Source organism: Anser anser (genome assembly GCF_964211835.1).
Source record: "Anser anser genome assembly, chromosome: 1".
NCBI lineage: Eukaryota > Metazoa > Chordata > Aves > Anseriformes > Anatidae > Anser > Anser anser.
Genome location: NC_139720.1, coordinates 8,030,868 through 8,054,938, shown reverse-complemented (window position 1 = coordinate 8,054,938; position 24,071 = coordinate 8,030,868). Strand labels below are relative to the sequence as shown.

Genomic DNA, 24,071 nt, shown 5'->3' with positions numbered 1-24,071 from the left:
CTGTGCTGCATCTCACCCTCTCCGAGACTCAATGCCCTGGATGGAAACCAAATGAGCACTTTCCGAAGCACTTTCCAATATCTCTTGGGTGGTTGGAGGGTTTATAAACTTAACTATGCCACTCAACCCAACTAGAACACAGAGCGAAGCGCACAACTCACATCCCAAGAAATGCTGGGAATTTTCACCGAAAGTTTCACACGTGCCACACTGTGCAGTGACAGATATTCCATAAACTCACTTTGAGAGACAGAAACTCACAGTCTGAGAAGCTGTGGGACGAGATCAGACTGCTAGCCAAAGCAGTGAAACCGGCCCAGAACAGCTGACGCCAGCTCAAGTCCCACCATATGTGGTTTTATAGATGTGCTGATGTTTATCTAACTGCAGAAAAACTTGTTTGACAGTAAGAATTTTGAGAAAGATGTGGCTGCGTAACAGCAATTTCCACCCGAACCCAACCTGCAGCTCAGGCTCCCATTTGTGAGCCCGCTCCCACAGCATTTCTTTGTGTAATTGCCCTTGACAGGCAGCACCGGAATGCAGATAAAAGGTCCCTTTTGATGGAAGGCTCTGCCAAAGGGTCATTATCCCCTCTTGGTCATATCGACATACTCTCAATGTGAACCAGTGGAAGTCAAGTCAACAAACCTATTCTTCGAACCCCATCGCTCGCTGGTGACGCACCAAGACTGAACGTGGACAGGATGGGTGCTGGGGGGATGTACACAAGGAAATCCTGCTGCAGTGGGAGCACAGCTTTCTTCAGCCACCCAGAGACAAGCCATGAGCACTTCCCCATGTGCCTGCCTGAATCGAGACCACAGACAGTTCAGCTTTTCACCTTAAATGTGTAAACTTACTGTTTTGGCAAAGCTGATAAATCCTGCCTTGTTTTTTTTCTTGAAGGTTGTGGAGAGAAACCATCAGGAAGGGAAATAAAAAAGCGAGCTCCATCCTGACATTCAAATCCTTTAACAGCTCCGACGTTGTTTTTAAGAAAGTTAAATAGCAAGAAACGGAGAGTGCTGCTTAACCACACGTTCCAGATTTGTGAATTTCGAATAAGGAGTCAGTAACCGAGAGAATTTTGCTGCCATAATGAAGGCGCAGCATGCAGCAGAGCCTCCTCTTCAAACTGAGCGAGGTTGAGCAGAGATTATTGCTTTAACTGGACTGGCATCTTTTAACTCCTTGCAGCCTGATCATTTTAGAGAGAGAAAAAAAAGGGTACAAGAGATCAAACAAGCTGCCACAGAGGGCACTGCCATCCATCACTCACCTTCCGTGGGAGGGATGAGCCTTTTTAGGTGGGAAATTACCTTTTTTCTCTTTTCTAAGAATCCTGTTTCAAAGGGAGCAGCACTTCCCATCAAAACACATACATCTGCAAGCAGACTAGCTCTGAGCATGCCAGCTGCTTGCCAGGTTCAATTTGGGGCTGAATGTGGCTAATGGCAACACAAGCTACTTTTGACATTGGAACAGATGCCTCGTTTGGGCTCCTTCCAGGTGGTGGGGAGTGGCTGGAGGGGGACAGGGAGGAACGACCACGAGTGCTGGGATGGTTTCCTCTCCTGGTGTTGCACAGCTTGCTCTTCCACCAACAGGGGAGCCCAAAAGCCAGGCCAAAATTTCACCAATGCAAGCAACATCAATCCAGGTGTTTGTCCCAGCTGGAGACGGGCAGGCTGTGGCCATGCCCAGAGGGACCCCGTAGAGCAGATGTCCCTCACGATGTGCCAGGAGACACCTGCCAGGGGACAGGGCTCAGACAGATGATCTATCCCAGGGCACTGGCGCTGTGCCTTGCTCGTGGCTGCTCTGTCTCATTACAGACCCAGCAACCCCTTGTCCGCAGAAATGGTTGGCAATATCACAGCACCGCTGTGTTTGTGGGGGTGACACGGGCAAGCCGCTGTCAATGGGAAGGACAGCGCCATCAAATAGGAAATTAAGTTGTGAGTTGAAGTTACAGGAGTCTACATCGTATATTTTGGGTGTCTGTTCTCACTGGTCACCCCTTTCGCTTCATGCTCCCAAGGGAAAATTAATCCCCCTGCTTAGAAGTAGCCATTGCAAACACCACCTGCCCCTGACCCCAGAAACCATTTGATTAAGCATTCAATAATTCATTTTTGCAGAAAACATCCTTATTGAATAGTTCCCCTTGTGTGTATGCTGTTTTGAAAACATAACTAGGGCTGCTGAATCACGTAGGCAGTTCTGAAACCCTTTTCCAGAACTATTGATCAGGTTCAGACATCACTGTTCTAAAGCATATTTTTGTTCTCCCTCTCCGACTGCAAACCATCCTATTACACCTTCCAAGCATCAGCTTGGGTGCTACACACCAGCTTACACAAGTTGTGAAGACCAAATTCGATCTTCTGTCTCTGTGAAAAAAAAATGGGAAACACCTTAAAAGGTTTTGTTGTGGTTTGTACAGGGAACCAGTCTCGGTGACAAAAGGTGCTGCAATGTACAGACACTGCCACGTGCAGCCACACACACTCATACGTGCATGCAATAAAGCTGACACAGATTCACTTCATAAAAAATTAATGAGAGCTACAGGGCTAATACCCTACCAAAAGCATTGTATGAGTCTTGTCAAACAGACCTCATTTCATTCTTTAAAAGGATTACAAGCCACCTGATAAAGGTGACTGAGCGGATGTAATAGACTTCAGCTTTCCAAGACAATTAACTACGTTTGGCGTGTCATTTTGACAAAAGAAGGCAGCACCACACAATACCAGTAAAGCACATCTTAATTGGATTAAGAACTGCCTGAGAGACAGATCTCAAATGGAGCTGTCAGTGGGTGGGAGATCACCACCAAGCAGGGAGGATGGGGGCAGTTCTGCCTCCCGTGGCACTAAGTCACATTTTTATCAATAATCTGCAGGCAAACAGGAAAAGAACAGTATTAAAAGGGGGTGAGAGACTGCATGGTAAACCTGAAGGCAGCGCAAGCGATTCAGATCTGTTGGCAGTCCTGAGCAAAGTCAGTGTGTTTTAATGAAGTCGATGGTGAAGGTAGGCCACTGAGGGCAAGGAGCTCCAGCCCTGTCTGCAGAAGGCACGAACACGTCCCAAAGAGCAGAAACCAGAAGGTTGGAGTGGATCTGCCATTCGTCAAGAGCTTTCACTGTCATGATGTGCAAAAAGGAGCTAATGAGATCTGTGGATATATTCAGAGGTGGAGGTAGAGATGTGTAGGATGAAGTGTGTGTATTACGGGCAATAGGGCTGCTCTGATATTAAATATGGTTCTGCTTCTGCATTTTTAAGAGGTCATTGCAAAAAAAATAAAAAATAAAAAATAAAAGTAGGACTTTGAATACTTTCAAGATTAGGGATAATGTGCCTTGCAGTAAGAGATTTGAACTGCTTAGTCTGTTTAGTTTATCAGGGAAGACTGAGAGTCAACAATAAATGTACAAGTAACTCCACGGGGAGAAAATATGGGATCCCACTGACTCTTTAATCAAGCAGGGGACTGCATAAGAAGAGCTACCTCTTGGAAGCTGAAGCCAGACACATCCAAATTGGAAATAACATGCACACGTTTAATAGCAAGGATGACTGATCACTGGAACAATCTGTGGTGGCATGTGATGGACCCTCTGTCTCTCAAGTGCTTTATACCATAACCGGACACCATATGGAAGAAAAGCTCATGCCAAATACAAATTATCAGCCTCACCATCGGCCTAACTGAATGCATTTTAATGACCTGGGAGGTCAAACTAGCGAAAATAATTAATCTCCCTCCTCTTAAACTCTGTGAGAAGAGCGATGTTATCTTACCTCCCTCCTGGGGTACACCATCAGCATGGGGCGTCCTGAAACAGGAGCCCTGCCCACTGCATAGCCGCTTCCAAGAGTGCCTGTAATACATTGCTTTTCAGATCCGATAGCACATTACAATCACTTTGCAGACGTGGAAACAGCTCCCCGGAGGGCAAAACAAACCATAAGTGGGCTTGCCTCACTTGATCTTTGACTGCAAGGGTCACGTGCTGCCTTTTAGCACAGCTCTGGCCCTCCCGGTGATTTCAATGGGCTAGCGCCAAAGTTGCTTGGCACATTTCTGTTCTAGTGACTGATTTTAACACTCTCACCTTGCCTAACCTCCTGATGCTGGTCAGGAGAGGCTCATCATTGAGCAGGGCTGGACTAACAAGGGTAGATCCTCACGCATATATTACTGCTCATCTCCTTCTGAGGTCTGAAACCAGCTTCTGTAGTGTTTGTTCACATCAGATATCTCTCAGATATTGCTGTCCTATGAGGGGAATATTTGGGATTTCACCAGAAGGTAAATCAAAGCTGCCTCGATGCCCTCAATCCTTCAACACCAAACCCACAACCTATTCAATTGCTTTCCTCCCTTATGCTGACTTGGCCCCTGTCTTACACCTTCCCTCAGCTGGTTTCACATCCCACACCACTCGTGCCCACTAATTCTCCCTCTATTGGTCTTCTCAGTAGGCATTTACCTCCAGACATTTCTCATTAGTGATACCTAAAATTATTTCTGCTCTTCTGTCCATTTTGAATGTTCATTCTGTTCGTGTGCATCTTTCCTTGCTCCCTGGCTCTCAAAAAATAAATAAATAAATAAATAAAAAAGACACAGGATTGGATTTTGCCAGATTATAAAATTAGAAGGGGTAAAAATTAAGTGATTCTACTTACACTAGTGAAAGTATACAGGAAAGATAGCCTCAAACATTGGCTTTCCAACTCTCTCTCTCTCTATTCCTTTGTTGTGCATTCAGAGTCCCTGCAACATTGTCATCTCCTGCAGGCAGGCTCTGAGCTGATTTATATCTCACTCTCCCATGGGCAAAAACCGTATCTCAGAAAGGCGATATGAGGTTGGCAGCATCACGCAGTTGTCCCTCTGAACAGCTGCTGGGTTCAACAGATGCATGCCACAAACCTAGACGGGAAGACGTGGCCAAGGACAAGTACATCGAGCCATCTGTTCAGTGATACCCTGGGACATCAGGGTCTACATGACATGGCACCAAGGACCAACCAAAATGTGGGATGAAGAGAAAAAAAGAAAAAACAAAAAAAAAACAACAACAACAAAAAAAAAAAAAAAAAACAAAGTCAAAGGAAGAGAGGAACTCATTGCTTTATTATTAATGTTTCCTATAATCTCAGCCAGCTTCAGAATGTCTTCCGTGAATAATTTATACGAGGCTTCTCCAATAGACTGTGAATAATTGATGTTCGTTTTCTTCAGTCATTATATCCCAATGTGTTATCAGGAACCAGACTGAATCTTAATTTAAGGAAAAAGTCTGTCAAGCCTGTTTGGACTTGAAATGCAATCACACTGAAAGGTAAGCTTACCTGGACAAGAGTAACTTCCATGGAAGAGACCCTTCCTTTTCTTGAGAGCAAATATTTTCTCCTTTTATCCAAGAAATGACAAAATAAACCAACACTTTTTCTGGTTCACCTCTTTGACAGGAACAGTACAATTGTCCCCAGCTGGTCTGGCATATTTTATTTTATATTTCATTTCATCATTTAAGAAGAGATTGGACCGTGCACTTAGTCACATGGTCTAAACTTTTGGGCAGACCTGTGCGGTGCCAGGAGTTGGACTTGATGATCCGTATGGGTCCCTTCCAACTCGGGATATTCTATGATTCTATGATTTTTATTATCACTTTTATTTCATCAGATGGGCACTGAAAGCTGTGGTTTTGGAACTGGAATATTCAGCAAATTCATGAAGGAAGTGGGACACAGAGTGAAAGACAGATATTACCAAAAGGTTACCATGCACAGTTGCTGCCCGGGATACAACAGCCATTGTAATGGCTCAGAGCTGGAGATGTCAGGGAGCACAGTAGGAAATGTGCCGTAAGGTGAGTGAGTAGCTCTCCAGTCCCTAGTGGGCTCATTTCCATTGCTCACCAACCAAAGTGCAACTGGCTTCTAGTGACTTTTGAGTTGCCTTTTGCATTGGGCTGGCAAACGTGACCCAGGTCTTACAGGAGACTCTTGTCCTGATGCAGCAACTGGAGAAAGGACAGGAAATCCTAAGGAATCTCAAGTGAACCAAAACAGCTGTGTCTGAGCAACTGCGTTGAGCTTGAGGTATCCACTGACTGGATTGCAACTGGACCTCAAATATCAACTTCGGATGAAAACACTCAGCTACCTCCATCCTGTTCAGCTGATGTGATAAAATCGTCGTCGTGATCACGTCTCTCTGCTTGCCTCTCATCCTTCTACAAAGCCATAGCAAACCTCAAGGTCTTGCCAGCTTCTTTCCAGTTGGAAGAGGACTCAGAGGAAGCTGTGTTTAACTTATTTAATTGCGTTGTGTACACAAGTAGGGCAAAGAAATCATCAAAGGACACTAAGGCCAATCTTTCTCTTGCAAGTCTCAATCCACACACCAACGCACAATTCTCAGTAACACTTCCCTGGGAATTAAACTCTGTGGGTTCAGAGCAAATTCTTCTGATTTTTTAAATATTTACCTAAAAAGATCTATGCTTCAAAAAGCCAACGGCGACTTTTTCTCAAAAGACACTGTAGTCCTCATGCACAGAGGAAAAAGTCTGGAGCAATTTCTTGTAAAATTGTATTATCTCCCTGGACAACAATACGCATTAGGAAAACATCCAGGCAGGAAATGCCAAGGTAAAATGTAGCCTTATGCCTCAGCCCAGGTGAGAGCCCTCATGCCATCAATAGGATGTACCTAGCTGGCTCAAGTTAGAAACATTAGCTCATTAATAGTGTTGCTGCAAGAGGAATGGAAGTACACATCTGTAGGAGTGCTTTGCTAAATCACAGCCTTTCAGCTGTGGCTCTCAAACTGCCAGGCACACCACTGCCAGCTCAACATCTTTGCTTCTTGGCAGCCTTGTATTAATTCCTCGGTTTCACAGCAGTCCTCAGAGCAGTGTCTGCTGCTGTATGGTGGTCCCCTCCCCGTTGCACTCTAGTGTGAAAGCATCTCTTGTTCCTTTCAGGAAAAAAAAAAAAAAAAAGAAAAAGAAAAAAAAAACAGAAAAACTTTCCTAGAAATATGAAAAAAGCTCAGATAAAATTGAGTTGCCCAGTCCTGCAGTCCATATGCACAAAAGTGCCCCTCTATATGACCACGACAATGAAATCTATTTCTTGCACATCTCGCTGTTCATGCCAGAGCTGGCTGCAGAGCCAGAATTACATACTATTTTTTTCTCTCTGACATTTTTAATTACTAGGTAGAACATAACAGAAGGGCCGAATCTACAGCAAATTGAAAAATGCTCAGATTCCCTCAATTTTATCCCCACTATGAATCCTTTTTTTTGGTATTCAAGTTTGAGAGCAACTTCCCCTATGTGAGGAAAAACACATGCTGACCAGCAGCTTCATGGGACTCACATGACTATTCAGCTGAGAGGGGAAAAGGGAAGGTGGTAGTCAAAAGGAGGGACAAGGTCAGAATATACCATTAGAGGACGCAATCTCAAAGATGGAAGAATGAAAGGAGAGAACTTCTGAATAGACTTCTTGAACATTGCCTCAAAACAGTACTTTCCTACAGCCCACGATACCCAATGGCATCTGTCACCTCGTGTAAGTATCTACGTGCATATGCCCGATCTAAATGACGTGGTTAAACACAAGCAGCCATCAATAATAGCTTGATCTCATTGTTTCTTCCAAGGTGAATACCCAAAGCAGCAATGTCTGAAAAAAATATTAGTACCTGAAGGTTGCTAGACAAGATTTAGTCCTTTCAAGCCATGAGAAAAAAAATAGATACATGCCAAGTCCTCAGAGCTATGCTGATATCACCATATTTGCTCTTTTCAACTGAAACAAAGAAATTCCAGTTATTTCAAAGCCCTTTAACAAGACCAGAAAATAACCCTCAGTGAATGTCAAATAAAAAGGGAAAAAAAAAACCTCCCTGATTATGTGTTAGGATTTACCCGTTTGCTTCAAGAGCCATAATCCTGGACTTCTCTAAGCCTTAAATAAATGTCACTGTTTAATAAATAGCAGTACTCACAGGCAGATATTTGTATGTACATTCACATCTACAGGTGCTGAGGCCCTGGCCCAGGCTGCCCAGAGGAGCTGTGGCTGCCCCATCCCTGGCAGTGCCCAAGGCCAGGCTGGATGGGGCTTTGGGCAGCCTGGGCTGGGGGGAGGTGTCCCTGCCCATGGCAGGGGGTGGCACCGGGGGGGCTTTGAGGTCCCTTCAGACCCAAACCATTCTCTGATTTTATGATGTACATGTGCAATAATGTAAACATGAAAGAAACTACTAAAACTGCTATTCTCAAGGCTTCTTCAGCCAAATTTCTAAATTCTAGGTAAAAACTCTGGAAGAAAAAATTATTTAGCATGAAGACTAAAAAGAATTTGCCTGAATACAAGCACTAGTTGACAATGAACAGATATAAACTGACACTTTCCATCAGAAGGCTGTAGCACAAGCACACAGGTATTGTCGGATGTTTAACATTATTTTATATTCCCCATCTACACAGGTATGTATGTGCATACATACATATGTACTGTCTTATAAAATTTGCATATGCCCAATGACTTCAAGGGAATTAGGATCAGACCCACTCCTTTCTAGCTCGAGTTACCCTATTTTATCAGAGACAGAGAGGATATCAAACTCAAAAGGTTTCTATTCAAGTTTAAACTTCTGTTTGTTTTCCACTGCAGAAGCAGAACGGTAAAATCAAAACTCCTGTGGATCACTTCAATTGCCTTAAAGTGTTATAAAACCTGCAAGTCTTAAAAAGGTCACTTGCCTTAATTGTGTCTAAGGTACATACACAGTAATTAGCAAAAAGATCTATATCTCCTCCTGTGGTTTCCTAGGAGCAGATTATACAAGTTTGAATAAACTCAACAAACACAGCTCAGTAACAATAAATCAGGACAAATTTTGCTCTCAGGACCCAGTATAGTCCCTTGTAAATAAGGATGCTGTATTTTCCGGAGTCAGTGGAGCTTTCCACAGTTACCATTTGGTGCATGCTCACACACCTTGCCTTACAACTGAAGCACGTTTCTGATTTCCAGGAAGTTTCTCCTGCATTAGTAGTACCAGGTAGAGGTGGAATTTGCTAAGCAGAACCATTAATAGCTCCATATTATCAGAGTTTTTGTGCCTCTTTTGTTAAGAAAACTTTCTAATTATAGATGGCATTTGGATGCTGACTCTGACAGGGACCTTACCAGTCCTTTTTTCCCTTGAACATGGTAAATTCATCTCCTTTTGAAATTGTTTTGTTAATTATACTCAGTAAAGTTTTGTTATTAATTATGCAAATAGCGCCACTAAAATTAACAGATATTTATGAGATAAGGTGCAAGCTCATTTGTTTAGGCTGACAAAAAAAAAACAACATGCAAACAAACAAAAATACTCTCATCATTCTATGCAATAAGAGAGTTAATATTAAAAGGAATTTGAGGTCAAAATGTGAACCCGTTGAGCCCTTTTTGTTGATGAAAACAGCTCTGAAGAGTGAAACAGTGCATCTGTGCACAGCAAGGGCACGCTCTGAACCAGATATTTGGGTTGTGCTGGAGTGAAGGGAGATAAAGAGAGGAAGGGAGAGAGACAAGGAAAGAAGGAAGGCTCTGTGCTCAGACCTTTAATCTGAGTGTAAAACACACAGCATGTGGTCAGGCTGGTGGAAGAGCCCGACTGCGGCCGCCAAAACACACTGTAGCGTAGTGTCAGCAGGAGCACGATGCCAAATCCTGCTCCTACCATCAGGCCCCAGAAGGTTCCCATTAAACACCACATACAGCCCACACACCGAAATAAAGGGCTTTCAAAGACACCAGCCATAGGGGGGTTCAGGCTTAGCCTCAAGAGCAAACTGCTCTCATCGACTGCCCGTAAATATTTTCCATTGAAAAAGCCAAGTATACTGCCCTGATGGCAGTGATCCTTATCAGCTAAATTCCTTTCCTGCTATCAGGCTTATGAGGAGATTAGAGCGAGACCTGTGGTAATTAAAAATGAACGAGACCAAATGAGTTAAGCACGCTGCTGATTGTCAAGAAGTAATGGAGTGATTCAGGCAGTCTGGATCCCACTGATGGAGGCTCTGCCTGCCACCTCCCCCAGCTCCATCCTCCGTGTGTGTACCAGACCTCCAAAAAGCCCTCAGTAAGCACCTGGAGAGGACATCTTAAACATGAAGCAGAGGAGAGCCATGAAGAGAAGCTTTAGGAGTAATAAACGTTGCCTTTTTCCTAGCCAAGATCCTCGCTGCACATTTCATGCGTCTCTTTCCAGGATTTCTTGCAACTGTGATGTGCCGGTGTCAGGAGCATGACTCATCTCTGAGCAAACATGAGCATGAAGGAAAGAAAGAGCAAAACGAGGCCATTGAGGAGCATTGGCCAAGCAGTCATGGCCATTCCTGAAGGTAACACAGGCTGACACCAACGTGGGGACTGAAAGTAGTGCTTGCTGCAGCCCCACAAGGCAAGGAGATCAGAAAGAGTGGCAGGAGTGAATTGTAGAAAGGTCATGTTGTCCCAGTGCATTGGAATTGAGCTTTTGTCCTGCAGAGCTACTTCTGCACCATCACCCCCACGTCTGGGTCACGGGGCAGCAGCACTTCCTGCAGCATCAAAAATACCTGCCCTGTGAGGTTCCTTCTTTCCTCCTGCCTCCAATCTGCGTAGGAAAGATGAGGAGGGGAGCGTGGCAGGAAGGGATGGTGGGTCTTTATGCTGCTCTGTGCTCATGGCAAGGAAAAGGCAAAAATATCCTTCATCTTATACCCAGATTATAAAGCAGTCAAAATATGACAGTCCTTCCTACTCTGAACCCTGTGACTAATTCTCAGAGGGATCAGTCTTCTCTGCAGGTAAGCTCGGTTGATGATATTTTTGAAAACCCAAAAAAGGTCTCGATCCTGACATGTTTTGGAGACTACAGCCATGCCAGGAAATGCTGGCAGTCGCTCTCAGTGGGTCACCGTCCGCTGTGCTTTGCAGGTCAGCATACGCTTCAAAACGCAGCAGAGCATGGAGATACCCAACCTAATTTTAAATGGGTTCACTTGAATGAAAAGGAGGAAAACACAACATCCTGAAAATGAGCACATCTTGAGACACCAACCAAGCTCCGTGCCACAGTTAGATTGCCCCAGATACGTGAAGCACCTGAGCTAATACATTTTTAGCAATCTCAAGTGTCTTTGCACTCCACTGGAGACCGCAGTCTAGACATATTTACAGAGATGATTGGAGACGTTTAACATATTGTGAAATTATCTTTCCAATTCCTAGTTCAGGCACAATTTAAACAGAACGACTGCTGAGCGTTTGGAAGCTGGAGAGGTTCACGCAGTATTCTCGGGATCCAAAATTTAATGACAGCCTGCAAGTCACTTCTGTTTTCAGGGAGGAGTAAAGATCAATAGCAGATATTCTCAAGCGGCAGACATTTCCAAATAGATGAAAACAACCGCAAACTAAACATCATGAAGTCAGCAGCAGTGGCAGATGTGTTCCAAAAAAACACATTCTCACCCAGATTCTTCTGTATCCACTGTGTCCTAGCTGCCAGCAGGGACCACTGAGGGCTTTGCCAACCTCCAGGAGACAAAAAAAGCTCTCAGAACTCATGCTGCTATACAGCTGCAAGGCTCTTTTAAGAGCAGAGACACAGTTGGCTCAGCTATATCTTAGGACTACTGGAACCCAGTCATGCCTTCTAAAGATAACAGGTCTCCAAAGCTGGAAGTCACCCCATTTGTGGTGATTGTACTGTGGTCCACAGCTCTGTAGGCTGAAGGACTGAAAGAGAAACCCTTAAGGGAGTTCGGGACTCTACCACACATCAGGAGGAATCCCAGTGTCAGGGTGCTCTGGCATAGGGTAGGATCTACAAGATGGAGCAGAATCTAAAGTGTAGAATGAACAGAAAGACTCATCTCAAAGCATGTGCCAAACTGACGGTATCTCTCAGTACTCCTTGGGATGAAAACACTAGGCCTATGAGAAAACATTTGGATATTTTGCTGTAAAATCCACCATGTTAGCCAAATCCAGTGTAAGGGATGAAATGTAAGTCCAATGTAAGTCCCAGCGCACTCTGACAGTGGCTGACTGCTACCGACAGAATCATGTTTTCAGCCTGAAGGATTGGCTGCTCTTAAAGCAAGAGGTGAAAGACTAAGAGATGTGAAATCTAAAATGACTTTTCCAATCAGAATATAGCCAGACATTTCCTAAAGCCAGATAATATACTACAGGGGAAAAAAAAAAGAAAAAAAAAAAGACCTACATTAACTCTGCTGCACTCCCAAGAGCCCAGACAGCTGACATCTGAAGGATTCAATAAAAAAAAAAAAAAAAAAAAGTCATCTATCCAATTGCTTCTCAAAGCAGTTGAATTGCCATGGGACTTAAAAGCACAGTACAAGGAGGAGAGGCATCTACTGAGATGAGTTTTCCAGTGAATTTAACAGAATCCTGTGTTTTGTATGTAATATCACAGCCAACCTACTGGGCAAAGCTTTCCTCTTGTCTAACAGGGTGCCAGAAATGGAGAAGCTGTTGTTATAAAACAGTTGAATTTCCCTTGGAAGTGATTTAAGACCAGGAAGGCATGGAAATAAGAGGAGAAGAAACGGGGTAAGTGCGCCATTTGTTGAAATCTGTACCAGAAAGCTGAGGAGAATGTAATGCTGCTGGACCTTAAACCATTTATCACAAGGTTTACAAAGAAATAGTGTGCATCAGAAAAAACGAGTTATGCCCAGGTACTTGAGAGTACACCAAAAGTGGTTGTGCATCAGAAGGGATAATGCTATCTGCTCCTTTAAAGTGCAGACAGCAAAAAGTAAGAGGCTTGAAGTACAAGGGAGACTCAACAGCAGGAAAAAAAAATAATAATAACAGGAGGGAAAATTAATAGGACAAAATATATAAGCAAGTATCTGGAGAGCTTGTGGGCTCTTTATCATCAGAGGTCCCTGGAAACAGCCCAGCAAACATCAGCCACAAATTATAAAGTCACAACTATTATAGCCATTTGAGCTAGGCCATAAATTAGGGGAACACTTGAGGTGCTTTCCAGTCCCATAGTTCTGTAATCGAATATCCTGCAGGTTTACATAGATCACACATGTAAAACCCCAGAAACAAAACGCAAGCACCAGGAATGACACAGGCAGCTTTTCAGCTGAGGCTTGCAGGTAGTCAGAAATCTTCCCATGGTCAACGCTGCTATAGGAAACATTTATGTGCCGTATGCTGGAGCATGTGCTGTAATGAAATGAACAATAAACCTTTACAGGAGGAGAGTCAGAAGTCAATAAAAAGTCATCTCTTCTACTGTAGTACTGAAAGGACACGGCCATCATTCCTTCCGTTTGTCAGATACAATGATTCATAGCCCCTGCTAGAAATTACTGAGAAAATAAAGCACTGCTAGGATCTGTGGTGAAGAGAATTGCTAGAGCAAGCAAGCGTGATGGGAAGAAGTATTCAGCCTGGGAATGCTGCAAAACAGCGAGGAAACAGTTCAAATGTGCTTGTAGAGCAGCAGTTTGCTTATGACCCCAGATGCCAAAAAGAAAAAAAAACAAAAAGGATCAAGTTCTATGAGAATACTCTGAGTTGTTAAAATATATAAATAAAATGCAAAAGCTTCATCATGAAAATAACACAGGACGATAAGACATTTACTATTAGTTATGGCATTAGCTTATCATCAGTTAAATAATGCAGGTGATGAAAGCATGGACACCATGCAGAAGTAATTTGGCCACTGCTCATCACCATTTTGGCCAGTACTAGAACTGAACTGGAGAGCTGCAGAACATTACAGAACATGAGAGGGGATCTTAAGTGTGGTAGACAGGGGGATTTGGCCAACCTCTTTTCAGTGGTCTGTGGGGACAGGACAAGGGGCAATGGCCACAAAATGGAGCCCAGGAAGTTCCGCCCCAACATGCGAAAGAACTTCTTCGCAGTGAGGGTGACGGAGCCCTGGGACAGGCTGCCCAGGGAGGTTGTGGAGTCTCCTTCTCTGGAGATATTCAAGGCCCGTCTGGACGCCTACCTGGGCAGCCTGCTCTGGGGAACCTGCTTTGGCAGGGGGGTTGGACCCGATGATCTTTCAAGGTCCCTTCCAACCCCTACAATTCAGTGACTGTGATTACGGCAGCTCAAGACAAGCAAGCACAACTGTTCAAGAGGTATTGCGATAGATGTGGCTTGTCTGTGAATTACCACACAGGGGTACCTGCAGCAGGTATTGACGAGTTTTACAACTCTGCTGCAAAGACAGTCCCTGCTCCATAGCTCCAAGAGACAAGGAGAGGGGCTGGAAGGGGATACACGAGAGACTCAGAAAGGAAAGACAACTCAGGGACACTTGGGACATCGGTGAAAGAACTAGGAAGAACCATATCACCTGCATCTCAAAGCCCTTCCATGGGACTTTGTTGTCGTCAGTGCCACACAGGGTAAATAGCACAAACACACAGAAATGGTCTGTAAAATGAAAAGTGACATACTGCATTCCTTCCCTTTCACGGGGTCGGGTAGTCCAGAGCACTCCACTGACGGATTCGGGACCGCCACCCTCCATCTGGAGCCACTGCTGTCGCACTCTGTGTACTCGAAGTGATAATCTGTCTGCAAGCAATTACAAAGAGTTTCAGTTTCATCATAACATTTGCATATTAAGCACATTAATCAAGACCGGGATTAGCAAACTCGGATATAATTAAACCAGAAAGGAAGTAGCTGCCGTGGAACATACTGTGCAGCACTGCCGCTGCTTTGATGATCACCGTGGATCATCACAGAGCAAGCACAAAGCGTGCCCAGAGCTGCGCTGCACAAATGTAAGGCAGAGGGGGTGGGATTTGCAAAAGCACTTGAGAGAGGAGACACAAATTCCAACAGAATTTTGTTTCCTAGTCTCTTAGAGCAGGATTGATCCCAAACCTCTAGCCATCAGTGTATCCGACCTACAGACACCTATCCTAACCTACGCTGCCCTAGAAGCATGTCCTCTGTGCACACAAGGATTACCTGGGGGCAATCTTTTCCTGTTCCTCTTATGACCCCTTGCAGCAGTGGCATGCCACGTGGTGGAGCACGGAGCAGAAGAAAGGGAATTAAATGGATAAGGGTACTTCCATGCTGACTCTGGTATAGATTAGTGCATCCCTGCAAATATTCAGCTGACTCACAAGAAGACTTTCAATTCTCATTTACTTACAGAAAACCAAACCATACCGAGATTAATATTTCTCCTATTGTTACCAGAGTTCTCCAGAGATATTTGGGTGTTAATAAAGTCCTACCTAAACATCAATAAAGCCTTTGATATTTAGCATCCAACTGCAAGTAATATTCTGATTGCTCTGGAATTAATATCTTTATGGTTCAATAAAAGTCTTTGTGGCTCAACTTATGGGTTAGAAACCTAACTAACAGCACACTGGAAACAAAAAATAGTTGGCTCAGAAATAAAGCAAAGCATAAGAAGATAGGATAAAACCTGCAGCCGTACGTGAAATATGATATACTGCACTCTGAACACCCTGAATATACTCAATTAAAATTTGCATTTTCCCTTTTTCATCTCATTATACAATCTTCAAGGAACAGAAAAAAATAGTCCTTAATCATTTTGGTACTGAAATCTGCCTATAAAGCAACCAGAATATATATGCAACATATCTGTAATAGATCCATCTCCTAGTTCATATCACATAAGAAAAAAATATCTATTAAATTAAATATGCAAGCCTGGAGTAAAGCAATGCAAAGGATATTTGCATTCTGAACCTGACACATGTTCAGACCTCTTTCTTTTTTCTATTTCATATCAGGTCAACTAAATTACAGAGAGCAGTTTGGTATCAACAATCCAGGTTGCTCTCAGAGCCACCCTCTGAAAATGCACTTTGCGGATGTCTCCCCAGCATGCTATCCCTTTGCAGCCAGGAAGGGGCTCTCAGAAGTGATGCAGCTAGCAAGGATGCATGGCACAGTGCAAAAACATCCCCTCTAATGGTATCTGAATGTAGATATATCACCTTAGAGTTGAAGCTCAGGACAGCAGCAAAATTATACGTAAAAATGTTGTTCTGCTCTCTTTCCAAATTCAGACAGAAGAGTCAGGTCTCAATCTCTCCCCTACTTCCACGGACATCTCTCCAGCTTTAACCAGCCATGTGAGGTTTCCAGGGGAGACGTACCCAAAACATGTCCTTCCCTGTGACCACCCCTGTGTGTGAGTCTCAAGGCTCACAAGGTAAGTTATGCAGCACAGCCTTGCTCTTAAACAAGCTCTTCCCATTGCCTTTGCCTACTACTTGCTTAGTTCCTTTGTGGAAGAGATGGATTGTTTTAAAAAAACTTGTTTTCTAGCTGACTTTCAACTCAACTTTATGTCTGAAAACCACTCCATGGATTTTGCCATTCTTTTGCCAGGTGAACACATCTACATGAAGTTCAGGTTCAACTAAAAGATAGAGCATTTTGAGTTGCTTTAGCAGCCATGGTGACACCACCCTCAGCACCCAAAGTAGCTCAGATACATCCCTACGAGCTGAAAGCATGCCTTGGCTGCAGCAGACACGTCCTCAAAGCCAATGTGACGTAGGTGAGCACTGGAAATCTCCCACTAACAGTGGCTTACCGGGCTCAGGGTTTCTAATCTGCCTCAGCAATCGGAGCTTCCAAATATAGCAGGTTGGTAGAGGAGGCCTCTCAGCGTCATGGGGCGCTACAGCTCCTTTGCATCTCACTGAAAAGCACAGTTTCACTCTGCTGGGATTTCTTCTCCTCCCTGATTGAGAAATTTCTTTACCCACCACTTCTCAGGAATGAATTTCACAGCAAATCTGCTGCCAGATGTTATCTGCTGCCAGCTATTACTCTGTTTTTGCTTTCAACGTGTTTGGTTTTTTTTTTCCCACTATCATCCAGATATATAGTATCTTTAAATTTGGCCATGGGCCTGTTTAATTTTAACAAGTCTGACTGCTTTATTACTTTTCTGGGCTTGGCCTTAATAATCTAAACATGTCCCTCCCCCAGTTCAGCTGTTATTTCCTATTACATTTCCTATTTTGTTGCTTAAAGTTCCTGGGATTTGGCTAAACTGGTTTGAATTTCAGTCCCAAAGTGTACATTTTCATAGGAAAATGTCTCTCAGAACTGACAAACAACGTCCCATATGGGGTTTAAAAAAAAAAAAAAAAGATAATTTTCTAAATGGAAAATTGACGCTCTTCCAAGAAGCTGCTCAGAATCAATGTGTAGTCCTCAGCATTAAATTTCAAATGAAAGGTTAATAGTAACCTGAAAAGGGCCTCCAAAAATAGACAAGAACATTTGTTTTACTCTGTGCTGTATTTTGCCTCATTGTTCTTGGAAAATTAGTGAAATCACACGTGCACTTGTATGAAAAGCTGTTAGAAAAGACGCTGATGTACATATGCTCCCTTTGAAGGACACTGCCTCCCAAAAAAATGCCGTCGTGCATGCACATGACATGAAAGGGATGGTGAACTGGTCACAGCTCTGCCAGAGGGAGAAAAAATAGCAGAATTGGTCCAGCGTGCTCTGTTCATAAAGCATCAATACCAAATCGATGGTTGAGCCTGCCACCCTCACGTGCTTCCCATGCAAAAGCCCTGCAGCCAGGGCACCCACACCTCCTGCCCTGCAGGCACAGCTCCATGGCCCTGCTCTGGCCACCAGACCCACTGGTGTATTGGGTTTACATGGCAGGGTTTTGGTAGCTGCTGGTGTACCACAGCGGAGCAGATCTCCGCGCTGCAGCCTGTGGAGGAGCCCCCGGTGGAGCAGGTGGATGTGGCCTGGAGGAGGCTGCGGCCCATGGAGAGCCCCCGCAGGAGCAGGCCCCGGGCCGGAGCTGCAGCCCGTGGAGAGGAGCCCACGCAGGAGCAGGGGGGCTGGGGGGAGCTGCCGCCCGTGGGGGACCCGTGCTGGAGCAGTTTGCTCCTGGGGGATGGACCCCGTGGTACAGAGCCGTGTGGGAGCAGTTCTTGAAGAGCTGCTGCCTGTGGGCAGCCCCTGCAGGCTCAGTTCAGGAAGGACGGCATCCCGGGGGAGGGACCCCACATGGAGAAAGGCCAGAGAGGGACTGTGAAGGAGTGGCAGAGACAAAGCATCAGGGACTGACCGCAGCCCCCATTCCCCATTCCCCTGCGCCACTTGGAGGGAGCAGGTGGAAGAGGGTGGTTGGGGGAAGGTGGTTTTCATTTGCTTTTAGTTTCTCACTGCTCTAGCCTGTTAATAATAGGCAATAAATTACTTTAATCTCCCTACACTGAGTTTGTTTTGCCTGTGATGGTAGTTGCTGAGTGATCTCCCTGTCCTTATCTCAACCCTTGAGCCCTTTCCATCGTATATCCTCCCCCTTTCCCTGTGAGGAGGGGGAGTAAGAGAGCGGTTGTTGTGGATCTCAGCTGCCCAGCTGGGTCAAACCACCACTGACCTGGTGCACATGGTGCTCCATATCTCCAGAGCAGGCCTCTATGTGTGAGCTAGTCACCTCATGGTCCTTTACAACAGCTGACAGACAGGCATTGCTACCATCTCTTTTCAAAAAGTAAAGGCCTATTTCAGGGTCTCTCTGAAACTCTGTAAGTATCGTTTTCCTCTACTTTAACTGAAGAGCTTTCTCCTGAAGAAACCCCTGTAGAACTGAGCTTTCTCCATGACAAGGAGAAACAGCCACCTCAATATATTCCTGTTCTTCTGCACCAATTTTCTAATTCCCTCCTTTCAGCTAGACGGGAGCTGCCCTATTGCCTTTCCCACTTAATCAGAACTGAAGGGCAGAGAGGGCACAAACCCTTACAACCAGTTCCTGATGCACTGAACATTTGATCCGGGTAGGAACAATGGATGAAGACCAGGAGCAATAAACATTTACCTTCTCTGTTATGAATTATAATAGCAAGTGTGTCTTTGCAATTTAATATTTGCTCTGCTCGTGTTGTTCTCCAACCACAGATGTCAACAAACCAAAAAAAAAAAAAAAGCAGCTTCTACCATACCTGCCAAATATTACTAAACAATAGTTGTCAGATCTGTCACTTATTCCTTCCCTGAACTTGCACTGCTTGTTCCACTGATACTTTTGCTTAACCCGATTAACTGCACACAATGCTATTAAAAGATATTGTTTGCCAAAAGGAGCACCTGTAATCTTTACAGACCCATGTGCTACCTATATTTATATGTACAATAGGGATTAGCCACGTCTTTAAAAAAAAAAAAAAAAAAGGGCAAGAAAACAGCAACATCACACAAATAAAAGCCTCTTTAAGGAAAGAATGAATTCAGCAGGAGATAAGATGGGAGCCCGACCCCATCGAGTGCGCTTGCGATCCCCCCAGACTAATCACAGTGAAGAGGAGACAACACTTTCACTTTCCTTGTACTCCAGGACATGATATCCCAAGGGATACAGAAGCATGTCTCTCTCTGCCTGCTGGGTTGGAGCAGATACCACGACTGTGCTTCCCCACATTTGGCCTCCATAACGTTAACACATTCAGGGACTGAGCACTCAACAGTTTGAGACTACTCTAGTGTTTCAAGGGCTGCCCATCACTCACCTGTCCTAATTCAGGCTTTGAAAGAGGAGATACAAATTCCCATTTCTTATTAGTTTAGGGCATCTAGCCCATCCTCCTCTTTTACTGCACTCCTTATTTCTAATTATTTCCTCTGGCATCAAAGAGTATTCCTGCCCCCCTCCCATGCTCCTATCATCCCGAGGCCATCAGTGAGCAGCACACCCTCCATCAGCAGGGCTCTGCCTCACCTCTCATTTGGAGTTAATGCCCAGCTCTAAGCTTCTCCTGAATGTATAAACATTCCTCCTTAATCTCCTCTGACATTACTTATATTAGTGCTTTTAAGCTGAAAACTTGAGCTGGGCTTTTAATTATTTCCAACTTTATTCCTAAATCCCCAAATTCCTCAAGTCATTTCTGTATATTCTCATCACACTTCTCTTTCTGGACTCCCAATTTATTTGTGGCTTTCTTGGCAGTGAGAAACCCAACCCTAATTGCATTACTTAGAACCCCACAAGGCAGCTGCAGATATTCAGACTTTCTGAAAATCAGCTTATTTGCATCTTGAGCCTAATTCAAACACCAGGTTTCAACCACCAGAAGCACAGGTTGAAACGCTGCCAAAGCCATCTGCAAAGTAACGATTAACTGAAGAGGTTTACTGAATTAAAGCCAAAATTCAGCAAAAATATATCATCAATATTTGTGAGGAATCGGAATAAATGACATTTTAGGTGAGTTTGTATGTAACTTGTTTAAACATAATTTCCAGGATTCTTATGCAAAATCATTAAAACAAATGGCCAGTGATCAGAGTGAGCTGCAGCAGGCAGACCTTTGAAGAACGGTATGGTTCAGGGAGCCGTGAGCAGCTCCATCAGCAGAAGGAGGACAAAGACAACCCTTGTCAATGTTTAGAAACAAACAGCTGATATAAAAGTGTTTGGATGAATATTGTGTCCATGAGAAAGGTACTGAGCTCTCACACGAACCAGGTCAAAGGACTTGTCTTGCCCTTGGCCAACTGCGCCATGGGATGATGCCACCAGAGAGAGGAGGTGCTTCCAGTGCATCTCAGATGTCCGGCATCTAGCAGGGCACACACTGTGTTTGTTTCTCCCTCCAGAGCTGGAGGAGCTAGCTGGCCTAGCTTAGACACAGATATTTCCACACAAGCATCTGAGGTTAGGTGAGACAAGTCCTTTCCTCTGTGCCTCTGTGCCCAGCTGTGACATGCTGGGCTGCCATTTCAGTCCTGAATGTAGAGGTGCAGCCTCTGACCAACCCCTCAGTCCCACCCCTTAACAGAGCCTCCTAGAAATGCTTACCACAGAAGTAATGTGATATTACTTTTGCCGAGCTTCAAAGCAAGAGATAGCAGGGCTGGAAGGGAACTTCCAAAGCCATTTAGTCCATCTTCTTGTCCCCATACACAAGCCATTCCTGACATAAGGTTTCCTAACCTCTCAGAGAACCTCCAGTGATGGATGTTAATTAACTTCCCAGAGTAAAGCTCACAAATACCACATAGATAAAACGATGCTAATGCACCTGGGCCATTCATCAGGCAGCTAATGAAACGGTTATCATCATCAAGGACGTTGAGCACAAGAGCTAGGAGCAAGATAAAGGGGAGAAGGGTTTATTTACTGATATATATATATATACACTGATACTATATATATATACTGATATATATATATTACTTTTTACAGCCCAGAAGGCTGGCAGTACCATTAAACACTTAAACACACTCAGAGAGTGTGGTTGGCCGCTCCAGGAAACTTCATTTACTACCCCATGCAGATGGTTTGTTAAGGACAGTGCATTCCCACACAACACAGCATCACCAGGACAGAACTTCACAGCTGTACTTTGAGCAGCGTCTCCTCATGGCTTTCAACCACCCTCACTCTCACAGAAACCAGTGGAGGTTTCACCAGCCTCAGCATGCACCAGGCAGGGTCAGACACCATCATCTTTCAGCAGAGATGGTGTGTTCTTCACTCTGACATTTCTTCAGCCTTTGCCAAATCCCTTTCAGCAGCAGTTCAGTAACGAGTAGGAGTTTTTATTATCATTATCTCATTTATCCTTTCAGTGACCATTTGCAGTCTGAAAAGGTCAGGTCAGCCAGCAGCCCTTTGATTGAAAAATTTATTTTCCTTTTAGACAAAGCTTCACAAGCAAGCTGTGTGCAGCACCGGCCCAGCCATCTTTGAAAACATCTGGGATTATTTATTTTTGCAACCTGGAGAGACAAGTAATTCATAGTAAAACAGTGGTTCTTTCATCCAGGGCCTCATCTGTTGCCCAGTTAAGTCAATAAAAGATATCCATTGACTTCAAAGGACAACGGGATGAGCCACAGTCGATCAGCTCAAGTACTCATAACCCTAAGCATTAAATAGCAGGTGATGGGCATTGCCATCTTTGCAAGTAAAACTCAAGAAAAAGCAAACCATTTGCTTTTTAATAATAGGATAATTTTAAGATTATCCCATTGCATTTCACAGGTGGGGATACCAAATACAGAATTCTAGAGGTTGGTGCAAAATGGCCCTGGAAAAGGTTAGTTTCAGCCAGACGAGCTCTGTGGAGGCTTCTCCAGTGAGAGCTTAATAACAGTAATGGGAACAGAGTAGTTTGCCTCCCCCAGCCCAGGTTTCTCCTCCTCCCTTGTGCCAGCACTACTACTTGTGCTTAGAAGAACCCAATCCATCAGAAAGTCATTCTTTTTCACCTGCTCTCACTCAGAACAGCTCCCTCAACCCATTCATCACATGCTTGTGTGAGTGCTACTGCAAGCACAGAGCAGGAAGTGGCAATGGGTGGCCAAGGTGGAAAGACGAAAAGAGAAAGGGCAGCAGAGGAAACATCTCCCAGACACACAACTGCGTGTCATCTGTGACTCCTTTATTCCTCCCAACGTGAAACCTCATTTCCTCACACCTCTTCTGTGAGAGGTGGCTGCCCTGCCACCTGCTCCTATGACTGCAGATCTTATTCCTCAAGAAGCAAAACACCCTGGTCCCAGCCACCGGGAAGCAAATTGCAAAAGCCACAGAGCAGTCTAATGAATATGGAAATTAAAACAGTCTCTAAGTATACACATTCCCACAGCCACTCAACAGAATTTCCAAATTCTGTTTCCAAATTTCCTGGTTCATAGCAACAAAACTTTACAAATCTTCATCAAAAAGAGACTTGTTAATGCCAATCAGGCCATAAAAATAACGCGTTAAAGAGTAAAATCATATTTCAACTGCATCTTTGGTGAAACACTCACTCCTGCTTTTTTTCCCACCTTCTTTACATAAAGTAACTTCCAGGAAAACCTTCATCAAGAAACTCAGACATGATATATGAGTTTGTAAGGCATCGTAAGGCTTAAAATACTAGTTTCCTAATGGAGAAAGTACGAGTTAAACATTCCCACCCTGTTCCAATTCCTGCCCATATCTTGGATCATTCAGCAGTGCAGGAGTGAGGGCTGTAGACACGCCTCAGATAAGGCAGGTGAGATGAAAGTAGCAAGTGACACCTTCAATGAATGCTAGGACAACTAAGCCTTGGCAAACAGGAGGATTAAGGCCCTTTTATAAAGCATAGACTGTTTAATTTGTACCAGAGGCATGGGTCCTCCTCCTTGATCAACTGCTGGCTTGCTGTGAAGTCTCAGAGAAGTTCCCTCACCAGCCTGCCCCACAAGTAGAATCTCACTTTGCACGTCTGGAGGTGGCACACTTCTCTGCAGATGTTCTGGGGAGTCAGACCATATTTTTGAGTGCCTTACTTAATGTCAAATTATAAAATAAATCAGGAGTGGCATCCAGGAGCTGGGTCGTTAAACAGATAATACTTCTTTCTCCACCAGGTAATAGCAAAAATGCAACACTTCTAAATTAACTAATATATTGCCACGGCATTTCATCCACTGTCTGCATAGCTTCAGACGAACAAAAGGCTTGGAGCATTTATTTTCTTTACATTTTAGGCTCTATAATAGGCCAGTTTCAGGAGCCTTGAACAGGACACCTCTGTCAAATCAGAGCTTGTGAAACCCACAGGTTAATAACCTGTCCCTGTCACTCTGACAGGTGATGCCATGTATGAGAGCTGCCAAACACCCACCGAAAAGGGCATAAATTGTCAAACAGAATAGACAGAAAGCAGCAAAAGCATCCCCCTCTTTCACCACCAACATATCTCTGTCATCGTCTGACACAAGAATCCACCTCTGTAGGCTGAAGGGATGTTCCCCACAGCTGTTCGCTTTTGGGCTCCACTGCCCAGGACTATGAAAAACCGTGCTGGTTTACCCATGAAATAAACCATGGTTTTACAATGGGATGCCAGTCAAGAAAGAGTAGATCAAGGATCAGAGAAAACATTTGAGCCTTACTCTCAGGTAGGACCTGCAGACACAGGACTGGATCGAGGAGTTCC

At 44.3% G+C, this 24,071-nt stretch overlaps 1 protein-coding gene across 4 annotated transcripts in view; it reads right to left on the bottom strand.

Moving 5' to 3' along the window:
• Positions 1-24,071, bottom strand: part of ELAPOR2 (endosome-lysosome associated apoptosis and autophagy regulator family member 2) — a 102,248-nt gene that overhangs the window by 37,525 nt on the left and 40,652 nt on the right. For 2 of the 4 annotated variants that reach the window (XR_014577407.1, XM_083819362.1), the window contains exon 2: positions 14,562-14,682. Coding sequence is in view for 2 of the 4 variants with exons in the window: in XM_083819362.1 (XP_083675488.1) it covers positions 14,562-14,682 (121 nt within the window). In the remaining 2 variants the exon portion in view is untranslated. Of the gene's footprint in view, positions 1-863; positions 883-3,816; positions 5,018-14,561; positions 14,683-24,071 lie in introns of those variants that run through there. The other 2 variants (XM_083819364.1, XM_083819363.1) reach the window with 2 other exon arrangements.